Here is a 24279-nt window from a genome sequence, read left to right as displayed (position 1 = left end):
AACAATGGCTAACTGTATTGTTATTCACGCTCAAATAGCCTCCATCATGGAGGTGCTAGCGAATGCAGCAGTGGCAGAGGTCTGTAAACTCGTAGACGACGACTATGCAGTGTTTCGTTTGGAAATAACTCAAAGCCAGAAAGAAAACAGGGCATTGCGGAGGAAACTACAGCTACAGGAACTTAAGGTGTCACGAGAGGTGGCAATGCGAGAGCGCGTCCTTGTCAGTCGTCCAAGAAGTGTGAAGATCCTCGACCAATACAGAGGAATGGCAAGAGGTACATTTTGCATAAAGGCGCTGCATGGTCAACCCGACGTATGCATTGGCAAAATAAAAAGACAATGGAATGAACATGACACTGATTTCATCGAAAAAATATAGCCTACCTACAGTATAGGCAGGCTATATATTTTAATACATTTACAGTGATATGGCCTCTACTTCTTGCGTTTCACGGAGCAGCACAGAGCTGTTGAAGGAAGTTGTCTTCTAAGGTATGTTGGCGATCGCACAATTTAATGTGCATTCCGCCACCTACTGAGGGATGGAAACAGGATTCCCATAAATGGATCAAAATACCCATAAAATAAACTAAATCAAACAACGTTGCTGTTAAAAAAAGTAACAGATCTGATCCCTACTCAGGCTCAATGGGAACCAGGGATGGCAGCTCTTCCAGTGTCAGTACCCCTTGCAAGTCTTCAAAAATCTTTAAGTCCCAAAAACGTTTAAAAGGCTGCACTGTTTTTCCACCTGCATCTCCACCCCGAGTCTCCCCATTTCCCCACCCAGCAAAATTAGTCTACATTTAGGCTAGCGTATCCCAAACTCGGTGGTGGACCCCGGGTATACGTTTTGCCCTAGCACTGCACAGCTGATTCAAATGATCAAAGCTGGATTATTTGGTATCAGCTATGGAAAGGGGAAGAGGGGGGGTGGGGTTCAGAAAAACTTTGCCTTCATAATCATTGACCTGTACAGAGAGTTAAGTCAAAACCACAAGTCCAAATCTCCATCTATGGCTTAGGAAAGGGCCGATTTAGTAAACTAGCTACTGCAGGACATCTACACAACCAGACCGGAAACAGTAATGAGGTTTTGCTTAGGATGTGATTTGATTGGTGTTCCCGGCAGCATAAGATACACGGGCTACACATACTGAGACAGAGGGGCGCTGTTTCCCTCGCTCTGATGATTTCTCCAGTGAGATTCAGCCACTTGCAAATAAAAGCAACATTTGGACAGAGAAAAAAACAGACATTTTATTTTTATTGGTCAAATATTTGGGGAAGACTCGCTTCCCTTGGCATCCATGAATACACACCACTGTATTTAGACTATTGTTGGTATGTTTTTCACTCTGTTGAAGTAGAAATCGGAGTATAATGCTTATATGGATGTCAAGCTCAATATATGTTCATGTCATTGTCATCAATCAACTGCATTACAGTTAAAACTACGTTGACTACCACCACCGATGTCTATATGCTAGCTTGTGCTACCAGTTTATACGAATGGGAGTTAGCATTTAGCAGTCACTTTTTCTAAACCTGAAAAGGGACAACTTTTAAATGTCATGCAGCAAAAACAGCCAAATGTATCCAAATTGGATTTGAGTAACCACATTGTGGGCCTGTTACAATATATCAATCGTGATGGATTTGACAAATACCCACTTTGTTAGATCAGATTTGTTGAATGTGCGTCAATCCAGCTTCTTTCTATCCCCTACCATCTGCATTTCATTGACCTCTTTGCCCGCGTTATCCTCATAGCCTTCCCGATCTCTTTCCAGGAGTTCAAACACATTTTTGTGTCTTTTGAAATCCGTACACTATGTATCAAAAATATGCTATTTTTTGTGAACTTCTTCTGATAGCCTTATGTTAAAGTTCTCCATGTTTTTTTGTCAAGAAAGTGAGTTTGTGTTTATAGAGGATTTACCACCCCCACCTAGTGTCAACCAATCATGTCAGTGTGGAGCTATACGGCGCCCTCTCCCTTGTTACACAATATGAGAGGCGCATGGCATCGCTGTACAGAGCTGGATTTGGCCTCCACAAGCCTCTGGATGCTCCGCAATTGCGTCACACCATACGTACGGAGCCTGTGGATCAAGCATAAATTGGCTTTAATCGAAAGTTCTCTCTGCTTGGTGTTTTGGGAAACACGTGAAATCTTAGGCCGTTGTAGGAAAGATGTATCTTAAAACACTCCGAAGCCTAAGTTCCATTGCTATCGGGAAACCGGGCCCAGATGTGTTACCCAGAATTGGGTCTTGGTCAGTTTTTGGATAGTATGCAATAATTCCCCATGATTACTTAGCCATCTTCCGCAAAGACACAATATTATATTCCAACCAGGTTCTGGGTTGGGGCTGCAGGTAGATTAGCAGTTAAGAGTGTTGGACCAGTAACCAAAAAGTCGCTGGTTTGAATCCCTGGTGGGAGGGGGGGGTCATGATGTGATGATGTGATGCAACCCGTCAGGATGCTCTCAATGCAACCCGTCAGGATGCTCTCGATGCTCTCAATGGTGCAGCTGTAAAACCTTTTTAGGATCTGATGACCCAGGCCAAATCTTTTCAGTTGCCTGAGAGGGAATATGTTTTGTTGTGCCCTCTTCACGACTGTCTTCATGACTGACATTTATCAATAAATAGTATATCAAGAAGTTATGAGAAGTGTTACCTTACATCCTTGTCAATTCTAGACAGTGTCTATAGGGTACAATATACAGTTGAGCATTGACAGTACCTAACTTAACCACCTCCCTTTCCCCAATCACTCTCTCAGGTGAAGGACATCTCAATGGAGGCCACAGAAGCTTTGTGACTCCAGCGGAACACAATACATGGAGAGATGACCAACCAATCACTGTTGACGAGGGGAGTGGAACCTCAACCCAGCACGTTATTGTGATAGAGGTTAGATTAATAGTGTTGCATAAAAATGACAGTATATCAAATGTGACGAGTTTATTTCAAAAAGGCTCCCCACAGCTATTCATTAGCTTACGTGTACATCATAATGTATTTGCCATATGGGAGCTTGTGAGACTTCTCCACGACATTGTTATCCAATTCAACTAATGTACTGATAATAACCTCCCCTCTTCTTGTGTCAGTCTGCAAATACAGAGGCTGCAGGTCCTGGGGTCAAGCAGGAGAGGACTGAAGGAGAGGAGAACCCAACTGAAGCGGCAGGAGCGGTCCCTGTAGCTCCGGAGGATCCCACTGCCTCCCTAGTGCAGCCCAGGACCAGACGCAGCATCACGGAGGTCAGTGGAACGCTGAACGCCGTCCTGAAGTCAGAGACAGACACCGAGACTTTAACTGTAACACAAAGGCTTTTACACACAGGATCTGAACACAGATCAGACCCAGAGAGACTGGGGCTGGGGCCACAGGGCTGTCCTCCTGCTCTTGGCTCAGAGTATTTACTTCACGGTAACCCAAGCCTGAGGACGATTCAATCCCATCGGGACTCAGGTGACCCGTTAGAGACTGGCAATGATCCGTCTTGTTCTTACACTACAGAGATGGACCGTGACAACATATCCTTGGGTTTAGAGACACAGACTGATCTGTCCAGAGCGGACTGGAACCAGTACAGTAGTAGTGTATACTCTGAAGGGTGCCTAGATAAGAAAGGGGAGGGTCTGGTCGTAGATGAGGTGACTGTGAAAGTGGAGGGCGACGTTCCTCCCACATGGAATGCAGATAGTCACCTCGGAGATGGACTCTCACAGGGCAGAGATTTCTTAGATTACAGGGAAAGCTTTGAATCAAATACAAATGTTGCGACCCATTCCCCTTTACACTCTCTCAGGCATTGCGATCCAGTGTCCACGTCGATGGGTCCTTCCGATTCACACGGCCATGTCCTTTTTGATCAGGAATTGAACTCAAACAACAGGGATAGAACCCAGGTTCAGGGAGGGGGAGCCACATCAGGATATAGTAAAGAGAAACCGTTCCTCTGCATGTTCTGTAACAAAGGCTTCAGTTGCTCCCAGAAGGTGGAGAGGCACCAGAGGGTCCACACAGGGGAGAAACCATTCAGCTGTACCCAGTGTCACATGCGCTTTGCCCAGTCTGGCCACCTGAAGAGACACCAGAGGGTCCACACAGGGGAGAAACCGTACAGCTGTACACAGTGTCATATGCGCTTCGCCCAGGCTGGTGACCTGAAGAGACACCAGAGGGTCCACACAGGGGAGAAACCCTATAGCTGCCCCCAGTGTGAGAAGAAGTTCTCAGAGAAGAGCTACCTCAGGCTACACCAGCAGAAAAAACATTCCACTCTATAACATAGAAAGTAACCATTCCACATAATAGTTTCTGGCATTTAGATCAAACCCTGATTTAAAGACACATTTTAATTGTTTTCAGCAGAAAAGACCCACAGATGCATTTTAAATAACGAGAGTAACAGATTCCAGTGTTGAATATTGCATCCAGACATTGTGTGATATGATATATACACTGAGTGCACAAAACATTAGGAACACCTTCTTAATATTGAGTTTGACCCCCCTTTTGTCCTCAGAACAGTCTCAATTCGTCAGGGCATGAACTCTACAAGGTGTCGAAAGCATTCCACAGGGATGCTGGCCCATGTTGACTCCAATGCTTCACACAGTTGTGTCAAGTTGGCTGGATATCCTTTTGGTGGTGGACCATTCTTGATACACACAGGAAACTGTTGAGTGTGAAAAACCCAGCATCGTTACAGTTATTGACACACTCAAACTGGTGCACCTGGCACCGACTACCATATCTCTTTCAAAGGCACTTTTGTCTTGCCCATTCACTCTCTGAATGGCACACATACACAATCCCTGTCTCAATTGCATCAAGGCTTGCAAATCCTCTTTAACCTGTCTCCTCCCCTTTATCTACACTGATTGAAGTAAATTTAACAAGTGACATCAATAAGGGATATTAGCTTTCACCTGGATTCATCTGGTCAGTTTACGTCATGGAAAAAGCAGGAAAGTGAATCCTAATGTTTTGTCCACTGTATAAGCTACATAAGCCTAAAAAGACTGTTACATATTGTGTTTGCACTGTGTAGAATATGTGATGTTCACAAACGCCTGTTTCATTACTTCTATTAAACTACTTAATTTTTTTATCCCCCAAGACATGTTTAATGAGAAAATGAATGCAGTTTATCAAGTTCATTTTTTGTTGAGATGTGTATGTGTGGTTTTCATATGGTGTATTTAAAACTTATGTTTAATAAACACAAAATGGGACTTTTCATTCTAAGACTTTCATTGAGATTCTTTTGTATACATCGCATTTGGACCTGTATCCACAATGCATCTCAGAAAAGGTCCTAGGCATCCTGTTAAAACCTGTTAACATTTGAAAAAATAATAACCAGGTGGTAATGATGATGCAATCTCTAGTGCACTCCACACTGCCCTTTCAGACCTGGACAAAAGGAACACCTATGTGAATGCTATTCATTGACTATAGCTTAGCGTTCAACACCATAGTGCCCTCAAAGCTCATCAATACGCTAAGGACCCTGGGACTAAACACCTTTAATTATTTATTTAACTAGGCAAGTCAGTTAAGAGCAAATTCTTATTTTCAATGATGGCCTAGGAACAGTGGATTAACTGCCTTGTTCAGGGGCAGAACGACAGATTTTTACCTTGTCAGCTTGGGGATTCGATCTTGCAACCTTTTGGTTACTAGTCAAATAACTAGTCTGCAACTGGATCCTGTACTTCCTGACTGGCTGCCCCCAGTTGGTAAGTGTAGGTAACAACACATTCGCCACGCTGATCTTCAACACGGGGCCCCTCAGGGGTGCGTGCTCAGTCCCCTCCTGTACTACCTCTTCACTCATGACTGCATGGCCAGGCACGACTCCAACATCATCATTAAGTTTGCTGATCACACAACAGTGGTAGGCCTGATCACGACAACGATGAGATAATATAGGGAGGAGGTTAGAGACCTGGCCGTGTGGTGCCAGGACAACAACCTCTCCCTCAATGTGAACAAGACACAGGAGCGGATAGTGGATTACAGGAAAAGGCGGGCCGAAGAGGCCCCCATTAACATCGTTTGGGGCTGTAGTGGAGCAGGTTGAGAGCTTCAAGTTCTTTGGTGTCCACATCACCAACAAACTAACATGGTCTAAGCACACCAAGACAGTCGTGAAGAGGGCAGGACAAAACCTACTAAGATTTGGCATGGGTTCTCAGATCCTCAAAAAGTTCTACAGCTGCACCATCGAGAGCATCCTGACGGGTTGCATCACTGCCTGGTATGGCAACTGCTTGGCCTCTGACGGCAAGGCTCTACAGAGGGATTGCGTACGGCCCAGTACATCACTGGGGCCAAACTTCCTGCCATGTAGGACCCCTATACCAGGCGGTGTCAGAGGAAGGCCCTAAAAATTGTCAAAGACTCCAGCCACCCTAGTCATAGACTGTTCTCTCTGCTGCCGCACGGTAAGCGGTACCGGAGCACCAAGTCTAGGTCCAAAAGGCTTCTCAACAGCTTCTACCCCCAAGCCATAAGCCTCCTGAACAGCTAATCAAATGGCTACCCAGACTACTTGCATTGCCCCCCCCCCCATTTAAGCTGCTCCTATTCTTTGTTTATTATATATGCATAGTATCTAACTCTAACCGGTGCCCCCACACATTGACTGTACCAGAACCTCCTGTATATAGCATCGCTATTGTTATTTTACTGCTGCTTTTTTTAAATTTATTTTTTACTTAACTATATATACTTAACATGTATTTTTCTTAAAACTGCAATGGTGGTTAATGGCTTGAAAGTAAGAATTTCACTGTATACCTGTTGTATTCCGCGCATGTGACAAATACAATACGATTTTAAGACACTGCCCGGGCAAACTCTGAGCCAGGAGTAAAATCAACTCATAAAAGTTTCTCTCAGCTGATAGTCACGACATCCTGCAAAGGGAAGATAGTGATGACGCTCATTGACCTTGTTGCAAAAGATAGGGAATAACCAATGAGGCATCGCCAGCTGTGAACTGTATGGCACGCTTCATACAACCACATGTGACTGTACATCAAATGTTGAGATGGTAAAACGTTTGATATAGTTCTCCTGACACGATCACGTTGCCTTCTCTTAATTATAGCCTAATATGTTGGCATAAATAACTTTTTTTTTTTTTTTTTTTTTTTTACCAATTCTGATTATTGTTAACTGAATTTTGACATTACCATTATACTGTTACCAACCCTCGTCACTTCCCTTTAACAACTTTTAACTCCCGTTTATCAAATCACTTGCCAATAATGTTGCATACGTTTGAAAGTTCTAGAATTTTCATCGGACACAATCAAAGTTTACATAAGCTTTAGATGCTTTCAGTTGCCCAATTTACCGGCATTCCCGATTTAGGCTTTTTATTTTTACAACGTGGTGTTGCGCTCCGACGGGATAGCATGAAATATCATTATGTAGGTAATTAAATAATCGAAAGAAAAACGTGTTTATTTATTTCGTCTAGTCTTTATAAGTATTTAGGCATATCATGTGAAATAGGCCTCGTGAAATCATTGTCAGAAGCGCAAGAGTTACTGTTGCATGGAGGTCTAGATTATTTATGGATTGACCTTATAGAATTATCCAAACATTATTTGAGCAACTCCGAAGCAATTGCATGTGGCACAGGAACCATTGACTCGCTTCATCACCAGTAACCTGCTGATAACTCTTAACTGGTTAGGACAGCTCCTGTGGTTTCCTAAATATCTGTCGACTAGGTGGGACTCTTATGACTAAAGTAGCTTCATTCATCGCTTTTATTTTTACCCATTAGAGTAAGAGTTAAATTTGTGTCTATTCTCAGCACTTATGACCAATTTTCTACTCTGATAGCCTTTTGTGGATACCGGCCCAACAAAGAGTCTTAGAGTAGAAGTGCTGATCGAGGATCAGGCCCTCGACCTGTCTACATCATCATGATCTGACAGGCAAAACTGATCCTTCATCAGCACTCCTCTGAGAGGCTTTGTGGATACGGCCCCTGATTTCACCCTATTCTACATATATATACCCACCCCTCAGCGCATTTGACTTACTAAATATACCTACACATAACCACACACTAGCAAACACCCACTGTACACCTCAAAATAGTTTAGTATTGTCGGATGATGACTTATCATAACTGACTATTCACCCACACCATATTTACTGTTTGTCCACCATGATGGGTTTAACAATGAAGTCATTCTGTAACTATAGTATATGACCTAAACGTAGACACATGCACACACACAAACATGATAACATTTATTTTGTGTTGTAGATATGTGGTAGTAGAGTAGTGGCCTGAGGACACACACTTAATGTGTTGTGAAATGTATTGTAATGTTTTCAAAATTGTACAACTGCCTTAATTGTGCTGAACCCCTGGAAGTGTATGCCCTGCCTTGGCAGCAGCTAATGGGGATCCTTCATACATACAAACAGTGGGGATGGGTAAACACTCCATGTTGAAAGTGTTATATTATCTGTGTGTGTGTGTACGTATCTGAGGGAGTGTATGTCTGTAATCTGTATCACCTCTCTTCCAGGATGAGGGTCCAGAGGTGCTGCTGGTGAAGGATGAGAGCTGTGAGGAGGGTCTGGGGAACCCGGAGGGGACCATGGTCATGGAGGACAACCAGCCTACACCTCCTCCTGAACCCCCAGAGAAACCATCTGAGCAGCACAGGACCACACACGGTCTCACTGAGGTGAGGCCACTGTGAACTACTGTCTGAATGGTATTAGGTCTGGGCCCGTATCCACAAAGCCTCTCAGAGAAGGAGTGCTGATCAAGGATCAGTTTAGCCTTTTAGGTCATAATTATGATTAAATGGAAAGATCAGCACTCTTACTCTGAGGCTGTGTGGATACAGGCCCAGATGTTGATTAATTTTGTTTTAAGTGTGGGACACTGCATTTGAATTATCCAACCATTTACATGTCAGGTAATCAAGTCAACTAACATGTTTACATAGTACTCATAGCAATCCCTCATTGTCCAATCAGAAGATGCTCCATAGCAGGGTGCTCATATCAGATTTCTTGATCCAACATCCTCTCACTCTGTATCTCTTACAGTCAGTAGACATGGAGGAAGGGAAGCCTGATCTGCTGCTGGTCAAAGAGGAGACAATAGAAGACGGACCAGAGAGCATTGATCTGTTGAGTGGACTAAAGATGGGGGAGCAAGGTAAGGGAGAAATACATATAGCCTACATACAGTAATAGATCTTCAATTGGAATAGTGATGCACCTGACAAATGTTTTTATTAAAACACATGAAACCTTATGAGTACTTTATTTCTAAAACAATATCAATACAATTTGTATGAAATTCAAAAACAAACAATACTATGTATATCAACATGACAGTCATATCATATCACCAGGCAAATAACACACACAAAATCCATGTATATGATTTTTGTTCTGTTGTCATGTTTGTTAAGTCTGGATTGTAACATTTGCCTGTAGGTGGTTTGCTGGAGGCTAAAAGAGGAGACATAGTGGCCATATTGGATTCCCAGACTGGTGCAGCCAAGAGCCCAGGGGATGACATCACAGAGCAGGCTGGGGCCAAAAGCGACATAGTGGAGGTCAGTGGATGGGACAGCGTCTTCAACTTCAGGCTGGGGAACAACACTGTTAACCACAACCAGAAACAGACAGTCAAACGCAAAACAACAACCAAACTTAGTCTCCATGACAACAGACTGGCTGAGACCAGGACCATGTTTAGATTTGGTCTGCGGGGACCGGGAGGTGTCAGTATGGGGCGGGAGAGAACAGACACAGACTCGGCTAGCGATGCTCCGTCCTGCTCCTATAGTTGTGATTCAGAGAGACAGATGGCACCTCAGGTTACCCCACAAACAGGTGCTGCCTTCAGCCAGCCTTCTATGGGATTTATAAAAAACCCGAACTCAGACAATGCCAGTACCTCAACACTAAATGGCTACACAAGCCCATTGACAAATAACAGTAGTAGTAACTCTATCAGTAGATCCGGTGGCAAAGAGAAGTGCTTCCCATGTTCATTCTGTTGGAAAGTCTTCAGTTTCCGCAAACAGATGGAGAGCCATCAGAGGATGCACACGGGGGAGAAACCGTTTGGCTGCCACCTGTGTGAGAAGAGGTTCTCCCACCAGCACCACCTGAAGAGGCACCAGCGGGTCCACACAGGGGAGAAACCCTACAGCTGCCCCCAGTGTGAGAAGAGGTTCTCCCACCAGCACCATCTGAAGGCACACCTGAAGGTCCACACGGGAGAGAGGCCATTCACCTGTACACACTGCGGGAAGAGGTTCTCAGAGAGGAGCTACCTCAGGATACACCAGCAGAAAATGCACATGGCCCATGTATAGAGTATAGTGACATGTAATGTCGTACTAGTTAGTTAGTTTAGTTAACTTTGTTGGTTTAGGATGTAGTAGGGAACTGGATGAGGTGAACTGAGAAAATAATGAGTATGATGAGGCAGAGTAGATGATATGGTTGGTGGGAGGGTGTCTGTAAAAATTCTTCACTGATGTAAAGTGACAACCTGGTCTTATTGTTTGATGCTGGTGTTTTATAATGAGGAAATGATAGTGCCTGAGTTTTTACTTGACCTGAAGTAGTGAAGCTGTGTGTTATGTTGAACCTTTTCCAAGGCGTTCTAAAATTAAGTTGATCAAAACGAGGGTATCAGATCAAAGTTATTTTACTTGTCACATGTATAATTGTGTGCAATAAAAGTGCTGCACTTCACATTGTGAGTGTATGACCATTTTGTTTAAATGAACTACAAAATCTACTCTGTGCTGACTGACTTGTTTTTTTTTGTGTGTCATTTCAGGGACTGAGTTTCCCTTACCTAAGTGGAACCAAAACATTATACTTCATTCTTGAATCAACACAAAAACATTTTTTTTATATTAAACTCCAATGGCTTATCGTGGAGAAATTACAAGATTATGTTCATACTTATAACGTCGTATAAAGACTAATTTTTCATCAAACAAATGATCATTGCGGAGCTAATGTGATGTAGTAAAGTAATTGAAATATGTTGCATGATAAAACAATCCACTTTTCGCTTTACATCAATGGAGGTCAATTTAACTTGTTGACTGCTAATCTATTCCTTTTGCGCATGTGAAAATCTCTGCGGAGAAACACTTGGAGGAACTTTTAAGTCTATTTTCTGGAAATTGTGTCGTTATGTGCCAGATGTTAAGACTACAAACCATTGTAATTGGGTTATTAGCGGGATTCACTTTGTTATATCAATAGCATTGGTTCTACGGTATTGACTCAAATCTGGGATTCTGATTGAAATTCAACTATGGATATGTATTGAATATATGCTTGAGAATTGGCTGAAGTATTTTATACATTTGACGCATTACAGGTTCATCTTAAAATACTAGTTTTTGAATAAGTGTGAAGCAGAAGTTGGTATTCAAAATATAGAGTCGTATTGTTTGGGTAGACTGAAATGAAAACAGCGACTTCTAATCATTTGAATGGAAATATGTTATAGACAACGAATGCCCTGTTTCATTCTGCTGGTGAAAGCGTGTGGTGCTCGCTGGGCTATATCAGGCTGTAAGGGACACAGTGGGTTAGTTTGGTGTAGAGATATGACTAAGTTGTATGGGAGATATGCTTTGGCAGCATTTTTGTAATCATTACTCAATTCTATAGTTTAACACCAGTGAATTTGAGCAGGAAGGTAATTTAATTTCAAACGATAATCTGTTTCCGAACAGTGTCCATTCATTAAAGTGGATTGCTGTTAGTTTTGACTGTTGCAACTTTTTGAAGGTTCTAGATTTGTTAAACAACAGGTTTATATTATTACAGAATAAATGCAACAGGTTGAAATGATTAGGTTATGGATACGCTGAGAAATTGACACTTTCTTTTCCAGGAGAATGGGGGGGGGGGGGGGGGGGGCATTTTCACTCTCTTTTTGAAATGTTTCCTGAGGCTATGGTCTTAGGAGAGCAGTTAGTGAAATTCGGCAGTTTTATAAGTATAAATCTACCCAATTAAATAAGGCCTGGCAATTTTTGTTTGTTTTTGCCATATGGTTTACCACACACACACACACACACACAATTTACTGGTTATGAATATGGGTTAGTGCCGAGGTATCTTAAAGGGGCACACACACACACACAATTTTCTGAAGTCTTTTTTAATTAAACACGTGAATTATTTTGAATAGAAAAAGAACTGGAAACTCATTGTAAACCTGGGATACGTAATGTATGGAATGTTAGACTTTTTCATTAATTAGTCAAATAAGACACACTTCTTTGAAGGGTTTGTATGACCTCTGTCCTGACTTTCCACTGTGGGTTGATCGCCCTCAATGGAAAGCCATTCAGATGATGATTTGAAGGTCATTTGTAATACTGATCATTATGATGTAGTTCATAGCCATATTTGTGATTTGGATAGGGCGTTGCCTTTCACTTAGGGTAGGCTGTATTAAGACAATTTTCCTATGATCTTATGGGTACAATGTTTTTCTTTATGGAATTATTAATGGTAGTGATTCTTATTCAATTAGTTTTTTTAACAAGTCGTGTCAAAATGGGGGAATTTACCAGTCCTCTGAGGTTTAGCATTGAAGTTTACACACCTTGAGTGATATGTAGGAGTGTGTTGAGTGATATGTAGGAGTGTGTTGAGTGATATGTAGGAGTGTGTTGAGTGATATGTAGGAGTGTGTTGAGTGATATGTAGGAGTGTGTTGAGTGATATGTAGAAGTGTGTTGAGTGATATGTAGAAGTGCATTGTTGTGCTGTATGTTCTGTTTCGTTTCGATACAAATCTCACTAGATTGATTCTGCTAGATTGTTGGGATTTCTCACAATGGGTTAGAGATCTAACGTCCTAATCCTGTGACTCTGCGATGAAGTTGACAGTGTGATGGGGAAAAGCCAATTTGATATTTTTTTGGGGCAGAATGTGTTGTTATTCTCTGACATGTGTCCTCTCTCTCGGTTATCATGAAAAGTGATGTCAGATGGTGTCTTGATGCATGGGCGGGGATAATTCGGCCGAGGACGGTGTGAACCTCAAAACCCCCTCTAATCGGCTGAAGAAGTGCGACAAAGGTGCTCAATACGGCCCTGTCCGCACCACTTCTACTGAGAGACCTGAGCCACCAACCGGTGTACAGCATCCAACCGAAGCTATCAACTGTTTTTTCTCTCCTGTTTTTTCTCTCAGGAGTGTGACAGGAGTCGATGTAGAGTGAGCATGAAGAGAGATCTGTTCCAAACTTCTTTCATGTTGCTGGTATGCTAGTTGACAAATGGACAAGACATAATGGGTGGTAAAGGTGGTGGCGGCCCAGGTGAGACAGCATCATGGGCCATCCACTTTGAAATATTAAGCTATCTGAAAAAGAACCAATGAAGAGACACCAGGAGAATCAGTGCCTGAAGGGGGGGTGGGTAACTGTGCCCATAATTGATTTAGATTTGTCTAAAATTTGATTGATTACACACTGCTACATGTATAGTAATTGAGATTAAGAATGCATTAAGATACTGATCTGTAATTATATGCATGATAAGAATATTAATACTAGAATTATAGGTTCATTATACGGTATGTTAATATAAATGCACATTCTGCCAATGTTGGTGTATGCCAAATTGAGGGTTTTAATCACTGAACAATGTCAATCTAAATTTGGGATGGATAATTCATTGGGTTTTGATTATGATTTGGAAATTGAATGATTTTTAAAACTGACGGATTGATTGGTGAATGGAGAGGTTGAACTCTGATCCGGAGAGTGGAACTGATCCGAATCCATTTGATTTATATCCATTACCAAATTACATTTTTGATGATAATGATCATTCTCAGGAACAATAGCACGTATGGTGCTAATGGCACATAGAGTCTATAGGAGTGGCCTTATAAGTAGTGGAATCATGATGCTTGTTCTAGGTCATGTTCATTGGGCACCAATGCAATACATTTGACTTAAACCGGGATTCACTACCTGGATGTGTCCAACAAAATATGCTAATTTGAGTTCCTACAGATGGTGTTATGGGGATGGAAATAGTTAGTTCCACCATGCTGACCAATGGGAGTATGCTCAGCATCAACAAGATGATTTGTGTCATACTGATGAAAAATCTACTCTGATTTAGATTGCTGGTAATTTGTTAACGACAGTTGAATGTTTATATAATTCACAATGAAGGATCATTTTATGTTTGAAAGGCCGTATTGCAAGCGATGAGTATTGACGTTTCTAAATGTTATAAAACAAAAGTGTCGGGATTGTAGTTCACATGAGCCAGTCGTGGGCAGAGCTAACAGCTGCTAACTGTAGGGAGAAGGCAGAATACTGCCGAGAGTTTGAGACCAAGGAGCCCCCCGGTGAGTAGGCCTGAAGAGAGAAATCCACAGGATGAGTTTAAGTAAGGTAGGATTTCTTGCGTTTATTGCTGTGGTAATTAAATTGTACTGCACCGATGGGGCTTAAATTGCGGAAAATATATATGAGGCAGTGGCAGCAGGACAGACATTTTTGGGTGTAAGAGTTTCCTCTTTGCAGAAGATCTACAGTTGGTTTTAAGAGAAGGGTTCCATCCTCCCAGGCTGTTGTAGTATCTGGTAAGGCTAAAGTAGTGGGATAAGGGTGGTGTGTTTGTTTATGTGTAGAGTCAGGTGGAGGTGCGATTTAAACAAAAATCCTTTCCACTTTTTTTCTGACAATGTGCAATTCACACTCCGACCTGTGAAAGGCAGCAATACGCAACACAACTAGTCTGCCGGAAACTCACACGAAGAATTAACGGAAGTGAACAGTGACCAAGAACAATTTCCACGTTAGTGTTTTATTGTTGTTATTTCGATGTTAAAAAAATGACTAATTTAACTGCACAGCATCACATACTTACCCCATATAGTGTTTAATTCGCGTTGGAGACAGGACTTGGTTGATAGACGTTATTTATGTATGTACCGCAGGTTAGTTAGCAGCTAACAATGGCAAACTGTGTGGGTTATCACACTCAAATAGCCTCCATAATGGAGGTGCTAGCGAATGCAGCCGTGGCAGAGATCTGTAAACTCGTAGACGACGACTATGCAGTGCTTCGTTTAGAAATAACTCAAAGCCAGAAAGAAAACAGGGCATTGCGGAGGAAACTACTGGAACTGAAGGTGGCACGGGAGCGCACAGAGAGGACAACGCGAGAGCGCGTCCTCGCCAGTCGTCCCAGTAGTGTCAAGATCCTCGACAGATACAGAGAAATGGCTAGAGGTACATTTTGCAGAAAAAAGGCAGAGGCTGCGTAATTGGGTCTTGGTCAGTTTTTGGATAGAATGCAATAATTCCCCTGATTACTTAACTACCTTGCGCAAAAATAAATACAGTAAATCAGGGATCTGGTTACAAGCTATTGTAACCAGATCCCTGATTTTCTGTATTTCTTATTATTTACAAATTGCAAACAATGTGGTACATGGAACATAATCAGCCTACATCAATCAATAAGTAGTACATCAAGTAGTTATAATAAGTGTTACCTTAAATCCTTACCAATTCTAGACAGCGTCAATAGTGCACAATATAACTTTGATCAATCACAGTAGTTCACCTAAGCACCTCTTTCCCCCCCAATCACTCTCTCAGGTGAAGGACATCTAACTGGAGGCCACAGGAGCTTTCTGAAGCCAGTGGGACACAATACATGGAGAGATGACCAACCAATCACTGTTGATGAGGGGAGTGGATCCTCAACCCAGCACGTTATCGTTATAGAGGTTAGTGTAATAGTGTTGCATTGAAAATGTGTTACTATGTAAATGAAATATGGCCTGTTCATTTCAGAAAGGCTCCCCTCAGCTATTCACATGCTTACATGTACATCCTCATTTATCTTCCATAGGGGAGCTTGTGAGATTTCCCTACGACATTGCTATCCAATACAACTAGTTACCAGTAACAACAACCTCTTCTTGTGTCAGGCTGCAGATGCAGAGACCGCTGGTCTTGGAGTCAAGCAGGAGAGGTCTGAAGAAGAGGAGAACCAACGGCACAGCAGAGACGTCCAGACTGGATCGGCAGGAGCACCCTCTTTAGCCACGGAAAATCCCACCGCCACCACGCAGCCCAGTACCAGATGCAGCGTCACAGAGGTCAGTGGAACGCTGAACGGCATCCGCAAGTCAGAGACAGACACAGAGACTTTAACCGTAACACAGAGACCAGAGAGCCCAGAGAGACTGGGGCTGGGACCTCTGGGCTGTCATCCTGCTCTCGGCTCAGAGTATTTACTTTACGGTAACCCAAGCCTGAGGACAGTTCATTCCCATCGAGACGCAGGTGACGTGTTAGAAACTGGCAATGATCAGTCTTGTTCTTACTCTACAAAGATGGACCCTGGCAACATTCCCTTGGATTTAGAGACACAGACTGATCTGTCTAGAGGGGACTGGAACCAGTACAGTAGTAGTGTATACTCTGAAGGGTGCCTAGATAAGAAAGGGGAGGTTATAGTGGTAGATAAGGTAAAAGTGGAGGGCGACGTTCCTCCCACATGGAATGCAGATACTCACTTAGGAAATGGACTCTCACAGGGTAGAGATTTCTTAGATTACAGGGAAAGCTTAGAGACTAATCCAAATGTCGCAACCCACTCCCCTTTAAACGACCTCACGGATCGCAACCCTGTGTCCACGTCGATGCGGCCTTCTGATTCACACAGCCACGTCCTTTTCGATCAGGTATTGAACTCAAATGACAGGGCTAGAGCCCAGGCTCAGGGAGGGGGAGCCACATCAGGCAATAGTAAAGAGAAACGGTTCCTCTGCATGTTCTGTAACAAAGGCTTCAGCTGCCCCCAGAAGGTGGAGATCCACCAGAGGGTCCACACGGGGGAGAAACCCTTCAGCTGTACCCAATGTCACATGCGTTTTGCTGAGGCTGGCAACCTGAAGCGGCACCAGAGGGTCCACACAGGGGTGAAACCCTTCAGCTGTACTGAGTGTCATATGCGCTTCGCCCAGGCTGGTGACCTGAAGAGGCACCAAAGGGTCCACACGGGAGAAAGGCCATTCGCCTGTAATCACTGCGTGAAGAGGTTTTCTGAGAGGAGATACCTAAGGATACACCAGCAGAAAATGCATTCCACTCTTTGACATAAAAGTTACAATTCCACTCGATAGCTACCTGGCTAGCTAAGTAAACAACAGCAGGAATAATCTAGCTAGCTGTAAATTTACAAGTATCCCCACTAGCTGGCTACTAGACGACCAATATAACAAATTGGGCCTAAAGCTTTTTGTTGGGACCCAAGGCAAGCAACTCTTGCCTGTATCAGTATTGGACACTAGCTATAATGTGGACCAATACTTTTATAGCAATATAGCTACCTACTAATATAATGGCCCAATGTATTGCACATTGTTTTGATAAACCGTTTAGAATAAGGCTGTCAAATCTGTACCAAATGCATTGCTTATCAATTAGGGCTGGGCGATATATCAAATTAATTAGATAAATTTGACTTCATGTTTTTGTGCGATATTCCAAATGCCTGTATCGCATTTGGAATATTTTTTTTGTTTTGTTTTTATGAACGTTTATGTCCCCTTGTTCTCATGTCTTTTTGGTTTCGTTCGCTCCTTCTGTGCTGTGTACCTTCCCATTTACACCAGAGATCGGTATATAACGACGATATGCTCATGTCTCCCAGCCCTAACAATGGGGGGAGTCGCCCCAAAAGGCAGAATGGCATTGGGTTTATTTTGGACAGATTATGGCGAGTGAAACCTCTCGCTTTGCCTCTTTCTTTTCTTTTTTTTCACCTTTATTTAACCAGGTCGGCAAGTTGAGAACAAGTTCTCATTTACAATTGCGACCTGGCCAAGATAAAGCAAAGGAGTTCGACACATACAACGACAGAGTTACACATGGAGTAAAACAAACATACAGTCAATAAAACAGTAGAAAAATAAGTCTATATACGATGTGAGATAAGGGAGGTAAAGGCAAAAAAAAGGCCATAGTGGCAAAGTAAATACAATATAGCAAGTAAAACACTGGAATGGTAGATTTGCAATGGAAGAATGTGCAAAGTAGAAATAAAAATAATGGGGTGCAAATGAGCAAAATAAATAAAATACAGTAGGGAAAGAGGTAGTTGTTTGGGCTAAATTATAGGTGGGCTATGTACAGGTGCAGTAATCTGTGAGCTGCTCTGACAGTTGGTGCTTAAAGCTAGTGAGGGAGATAAGTGTTTCAGAGATTTTTGTAGTTCGTTCCAGTCATTGGCAGCAGAGAACTGGAGAGGCGGCCAAAGAAATAATTGGTTTTGTGGGTGACTAGAGAGATATACCTGCTGGAGCGTGTGCTACAGGTGGGAGATGCTATGGTGACCAGCGAGCTGAGATAAGGGGGGACTTTACCTAGCAGGGTCTTGTAGATGACATGGAGCCAGTGGGTTTGTCGACGAGTATGAAGCGAGGGCCAGCCAACGAGAGCGTACAGGTCGCAATGGTGGGTAGTATATGGGGCTTTGGTGACAACGGATTGCACTGTGATAGATTGCATACAATTTGTTGAGTAGGGTATTGGAGGCTATTTTGTAAATGACATCGCCAAAGTCGAGGATTGGTAGGATGGTCAGTTTTACAAGGGTATGTTTGGCAGCATGAGTGAAGGATGCTTTGTTGCGAAATAGGAAGCCAATTCTAGATTTAACTTTGGATTGGAGATGTTTGATATGGGTCTGGAAGGAGAGTTTACAGTCTAACCAGACACCTAAGTATTTGTAGTTGTCCACGTATTCTAAGTCAGAGCCGTCCAGAGTAGTGATGTTGGACAGGCGGGCAGGTGCAGGTAGCGATCGGTTGAAGAGCATGCATTTAGTTTTACTTGTATTTAAGAGCAATTGGAGGCCACGGAAGGAGAGTTGTATGGCATTGAAGCTTGCCTGGAGGGTTGTTAACACAGTGTCCAAAGAAGAGCCAGAAGTATACAGACTGGTGTCGTCTGCGTAGAGGTGGATCAGAGACTCAGCAGCAAGAGCGACCTCATTGATGTATACAGAGAAGAGAGTCGGTCCAAAAATTGAACCCTGTGGCACCCCCATAGAGACTGCCAGAGGTCCGGACAGCAGACCCCCCTCTCTTTCTCCCAAGCCCCTCCCCCTATCACTCACAACAAAGATGAGAGATCACTTCTACCTCTCTGACAAACGTTTTCAACTCGCTATTTGCATTTGAGGTTTGGTCCAACAGAATCGGTCATATGGACACTGAAACACATGGAGACATTATTTTACTGTTATAGTGGAGAAGGTAACCTTTCGAACCATACCAGACACGGCTAAAAACGGATGTACCAATGAACATTCATTCTGGGTAATGTATGCTCAGTTTGTCATGCGCATATTACGGTACCACGTATCGCTAGCAGCATTTTTGTCAAATAAAGATTGTTTTACTAGCTGTTTAGTCTGTTTTCTGGATGTGGAATAAGCATAAAACTATTTATATAAGGAATTGTCAACTTGTCATTCTGAGAAATAAGGTAGGCCACTTGACCTCAACATCTGAACAAGGTGGACAGACTGTTCAAACAGTTGGAGACAGACAGAAGGGTGTGTTCATAATCCTCCCAACTGTTTTGCCTTGTTAGCTGAATTCAGAGCATGTGAAATTATACCTAGAGCCAAGTTGGCTAAACTTGAAATATAAATAGTAGCTGGCTACTCTCTAGCATGTGGGCTTGTGCTAGAGAGTGTTTGAGACCGGTGTTCATTTTCTACAATACCTGCTACATTATTAGTGAATTTGCATTATGCAGTGTTTTGGTTAAATATCTAACAAAAGGGCATTTTCATAGACAGACTTGAAGCCAGATAAGTGATTATTGCAAAAAAAAAAATCAGATTAAACTATTTTGATAAAATAATGAAAAGTATGTGGTTATGATGATTGTGGAAGGCTTATATTCAGCCTAGATATAACTTCACACGCTCTGAATTCAATAGATTGCAGACTGTTTTAAATTAAGTGTATTTGACCTTTTAAAAATTGTACAACAAAGCTTATTTAGAGAACAAAATATATATATATATTACACACACTGCTCAAAAAAATAAAGGGAACACTAAAATAACACATCCTAGATCTGAATGAATGAAATATTCTTATTAAATACTTTTTTCTTTACATAGTTGAATGTGCTGACAACAAAATCACACAAAAATTATCAATGGAAATCAAATTTATCAACCCATGGAGGTCTGGATTTGGAGTCACACTCAAAATTAAAGTGGAAAACCACACAACAGGCTGATCCAACTTTGATGTAATGTACTTAAAACAATTCAGAATGTGGCTCAGTAGTGTGTGTGGCATCCACGTGCCTGTATGACCTCCCTACAACGCCTGGGCATGCTCCTGATGAGGTGGCGGATGGTCTCCTGAGGGATCTCCTCACAGACCTGGACTAAAGCATCCGCCAACTCCTGGACAGTCTGTGGTGCAACGTGGCGTTGGTGGATGGAGCGAGACATGATGTCCCAGATGTGCTCAATTGGATTCAGGTCTGGGGAACGGACGGGCCAGTCCATAGCATCAATGCCTTCCTCTTGCAGGGACTGCTGACACACTCTAGCCACATGAGGTCTAGCATTGTCTTGCATTAGGAGGAACACAGGGCCAACCGCACCAGTATCAAGGGCTCTGAGGATCTCATCCCGGTATCTAATGGCAGACTAGCGAGCACATGGATGGCTGTGCGGCCACCCAAAGAAATGCCACCTCACACCATGACTGACCCACCGCCAAACCGGTCATGCTGGAGGATGTTGCAGGCAGCAGAACGTTCTTCACAGCGTCTCCAGACTCTGTCACATGTGCTCAGTGTGAACCTGCATTCATCTGTGAAGAGCACAGGGCGCAGCGCAGAATTTGTTCTCTGGCAAATGCCAAACGTCCTGCACGGTGTTGGGCTGTAAGCACAACCCCCACCTGTGGACGTTGGGCCCTCATACCACCCTCATGGAGTCTTTTTCTGACCGTTTGAGCAGACACATGCACATTTGTGGCCTGCTGGAGGTCATTTTGCACGGCTCTGGCAGTGCTCCTCCTGCTCCTCCTTGCACAAAGGCAGAGGTAGCGGTCCTTCTGCTGAGTTGTTGCCCTCCTACGGCCTCCTCCACATCTCTTGATGTACTGGCCTGTCTCCTGGTTGCGCCTCCATGCTCTGGACACCACGCTGAGACACAGCAAACCTTCTTGCCACAGCTCGCATTGATGTCCCATCCTGGATGAGCTGCACTACCTGAGCCACACTACCTGAGCCACTTGTGTGGGTTGTAGACTCCGTCTCATGCTTTCACTCTAGTGGTAGCACCGCCAGCATTCAAAAGTGACCAAAACATCAGCCAGGAAGCATAGGAACTGAGAAGTGGTCTATGGCCACCACCTGCAGAACCACTCCTTATTTGGGGGTGTCTTGCTAATTGCCTATAATTTCCACCTGTTGTCTATTCCATTTGCACAACAGCATGTGACATTTATTGTCAATCAGTGTTGCTTCCTAAGTGGACAGTTTGATTTCACAGAAGTGTGATTGACTTGGAGTTACATTGTGTTGTTTAAGTGTTCCCTTTATTTTTTTGAGCAGTGTAGTTTCTTATATGCTCTTCTGTACAATTTGTTTGCAGTCTGCAGTCCATGAGGACCTGCTGATATCCTGTGTTGCTGTCGGGAGAGACTGGACCTCTGAAGTGGCTGGTTACAAACCCTGGCCCCGGATCAGGACCCTGGAACAGAAGCCTTCGATCTTCCTTCCTGAGTCGGAACCGGGACCGAACCACGACTGACAGTTTCCACCACCACACAGAACACAACCAGTGGACAGGTGGACTGAACAACCGCAGTCCTGGTGGTCATCAGAGAGACCGAGGCTCCCGTCAGGGATCCAGTCTGCAGCCCAGACCCTTCAGTCTCAGTGCAAGGATGGAGCAGGACCTGGGGCTGATCGAGACAGACCTATGATAAAAACACCACAGTATCTATGATGAGCAGAGCAGGTCACCCTGGGCTTCATCCATCACAGAGAGTGGTGGGAGACTCCCCTGATGGTAGTCTTTCAGGAAGTCTGTCTTTTCCTTACCTCAGGTTTACCACACCAATGCAGACAGGGTCAGGATGGGCGTTCACCACGAGGTACCTAGCCTATAACACAGCACACAACAACACCCAAACAATGGCTAGAGGAGGCAGCTCAGAGAGTAACCACCTGAGGGTGGTGGCTCCTACTTCTACCTCCTCTGGTGTCATCGGGTCACAATTTGGGAGGCTGAGCATTAGGATGTACGCCGACAAGCCATACGCCTGCCCCACATGTGGGAAGTGTTTTACTGAGGCGAACTATGTAAAGAAGCACCAGACCATTCACATCAAGGAAGGAGAGGCGCTTGAAGATCAAACCGTTACAAGAGCTTCTGCTTCCGGAGCAAAGTTCGCTTTTTGTGTGCACGGAACATTTCTCTTCTCTTTTACTTCAGCTCATGAAATATGAGACCAACACTTTACGTGTTGCGTTCAGATTTTTGTTCAGTGTACATCACCTCAGTAGGGTAAATATTCAACTGTCCTTTTTCTAGACTAGGTTTACACAAGCCTGTTTCAAATGACAAGTTAAATGGGTTAATTTCCCTCCCTAACAGAAGTAAACAAGTTGTACACTCTTACCCAGTTTGAAGAGACCCCTCTGAGATTAGCATAACCCAGGCATTTTATCCGGGTTTCTCATAACCGGGATACAAGCCTTTACGTGTTATTGTAAACGGGATATGATGATTTAAATGTGTCAACTCAAAAGCAGAATACTTGAATAAAAACGGAATATTGGTGTGCATGTAGATATGGTCAGTGATTTAAAATATGTGTTCGATTGTTGGCAGAGGCAATGGGGTGAAAGGTAGAGATTTTTTATATTACAAGGAAATCTGTACTATAATGTAATGGGAACAGAAGGGAGAAGTTATGTTGTGGTGGATGAGTTTAGGGCATATGCAATTTAATTCTTATTTTGAAATTGATAGGGAAACATGGTACTGGAATGAGGTTTGTAGGGAATTATTTTATTAGAAACAGCAGTGTAGAGACCCACAGTGGAGGTGTCATAATACCCATAGGTCAAACAGGGAAATGGTTCCAAATGTTTTTCCACCACCACCACCATTTTTTCCCATAGGTGATTTTAGAAACACTGTGTTTCGTGTAGGCTTACCCTGGCGTGACATTTTGATAAACTTGTAAATCGGACAAGGTGACTTATCCATACATTCATCTCCATTTCCTCTCAGATTAAAAAAAAATAAAATCTAATTAGCATCAAAGTAGATCATAATGCAAAACTACAAATCCCTGCAAATCATCTCTAGCTGACACCTTTGCTAACATATCGTGTTAGTTTAAAACATGCTGAAGACAGTTCACAGAATTTTCCATTTAAAAGAAATGTTGCCAATTTATTCTTCACTACCTTTAGCTAACATTACATAGTTAATCCAGAGATTCTTACCTTCGGCAGTCTCATACAGATATTCATGGAATTTGTAGTGTTTTATGATTGGCATATTAGCAGTTAATAAGCATTTCATTTTAGGTGGGTAAATACAGGCAGATATATTTTTAAGTCACCTTGTCCTTGAGAGATTTACACGGCTATCAAAATGTCATGCCAGGGTCAGCCCTTATATTAAGTGTTTCTAAAATCCTTTATGGGAAAATGAATGGTGGAAAAATGATTGGAACCATTTCCTTGTTTGACCGCAAGGTTTTATGGGTATAACTTATACTATGGTCCTCTAATGGCAGTGGGATGTATTCATGGATGCCAAGGGAAGCCAGGCTTCCCCCCCAAAAAAAATTGACAAAAAATGTAATCTCTGTTTCATAATTTTCTTTCAATTTGCAAAAGGCTGAATGTATCTCACAGGAGAAATCATCTGAGCAAGCGATACAGCGCCCCTCTGTCTCTCTACTTGTAGGCCTTCCATCTGATGTCATCTGGCTCAAACGAGTATGACATTGTTGCCGCCCGTAGAATTTAAAGTAAGGGAAGCCAGCGAGCATTTGGCCTCCCTTGACATAAAATGTGCCAATCAGCGTTGAGCTAAACTGAGCGAGCTCAACTGTGAATGGTCCTGGCGCACCGAAATAGAGTATCAAGGG

The 24279-nt window shown here is 43.0% G+C and overlaps 2 protein-coding genes across 3 annotated transcripts; both read left to right on the top strand.

Moving 5' to 3' along the window:
* The first annotated feature begins 4 nt into the window (after positions 1 to 4).
* Positions 5 to 10796, top strand: LOC135507730 (zinc finger and SCAN domain-containing protein 12-like). Its single transcript, XM_064927335.1, has 6 exons — positions 5 to 278; positions 2797 to 2927; positions 3128 to 3280; positions 8594 to 8755; positions 9126 to 9237; positions 9522 to 10796. Exons 1-6 carry the CDS (start codon positions 5 to 7, stop codon positions 10409 to 10411), a joined length of 1722 nt encoding a protein of 573 aa, XP_064783407.1. The 3' UTR covers positions 10412 to 10796.
* Positions 10797 to 15060: 4264 nt separating this feature from the next.
* LOC135507734 (zinc finger protein with KRAB and SCAN domains 5-like) lies at positions 15061 to 22961 on the top strand. 2 transcript variants are annotated; one of them, XM_064927340.1, is made up of 4 exons: positions 15061 to 15337; positions 15710 to 15840; positions 16045 to 16803; positions 21759 to 22961. In XM_064927340.1, the coding sequence occupies exons 1-4, from the start codon at positions 15061 to 15063 to the stop codon at positions 21915 to 21917; spliced, it is 1326 nt and encodes a 441-aa protein (XP_064783412.1). In that variant the 3' UTR covers positions 21918 to 22961. The 2 variants fall into 2 exon arrangements, with proteins under 2 accessions (XP_064783412.1, XP_064783411.1); XM_064927339.1 differs by lacking the exon at positions 21759 to 22961 and having other exon boundaries at positions 16045 to 19726.
* Positions 22962 to 24279: the final 1318 nt, after the last annotated feature.

This window comes from Oncorhynchus masou, chromosome 21 (assembly GCF_036934945.1).
Source record: "Oncorhynchus masou masou isolate Uvic2021 chromosome 21, UVic_Omas_1.1, whole genome shotgun sequence".
In the NCBI taxonomy this organism is placed as follows: domain Eukaryota; kingdom Metazoa; phylum Chordata; class Actinopteri; order Salmoniformes; family Salmonidae; genus Oncorhynchus; species Oncorhynchus masou.
This window is presented reverse-complemented; position numbering and strand designations above follow the sequence as displayed.

Bases quoted from the DNA above. Each gene is read 5' to 3' on its own strand.
- LOC135507730 (XM_064927335.1), top strand. From the start codon at position 5: ATGGCTAACTGTATTGTTATTCACGCTCAAATAGCCTCCATCATGGAG. The intron at 279-2,796 runs GTACATTTTGCA...TCACTCTCTCAG, and splicing joins ATACAGAGGAATGGCAAGAG to GTGAAGGACATCTCAATGGA. The intron at 8,756-9,125 runs GTGAGGCCACTG...TATCTCTTACAG, and splicing joins CCACACACGGTCTCACTGAG to TCAGTAGACATGGAGGAAGG.
- LOC135507734 (XM_064927339.1), top strand. From the start codon at position 15,061: ATGGCAAACTGTGTGGGTTATCACACTCAAATAGCCTCCATAATGGAG. The intron at 15,338-15,709 runs GTACATTTTGCA...TCACTCTCTCAG, and splicing joins ATACAGAGAAATGGCTAGAG to GTGAAGGACATCTAACTGGA. The intron at 15,841-16,044 runs GTTAGTGTAATA...TTCTTGTGTCAG, and splicing joins AGCACGTTATCGTTATAGAG to GCTGCAGATGCAGAGACCGC.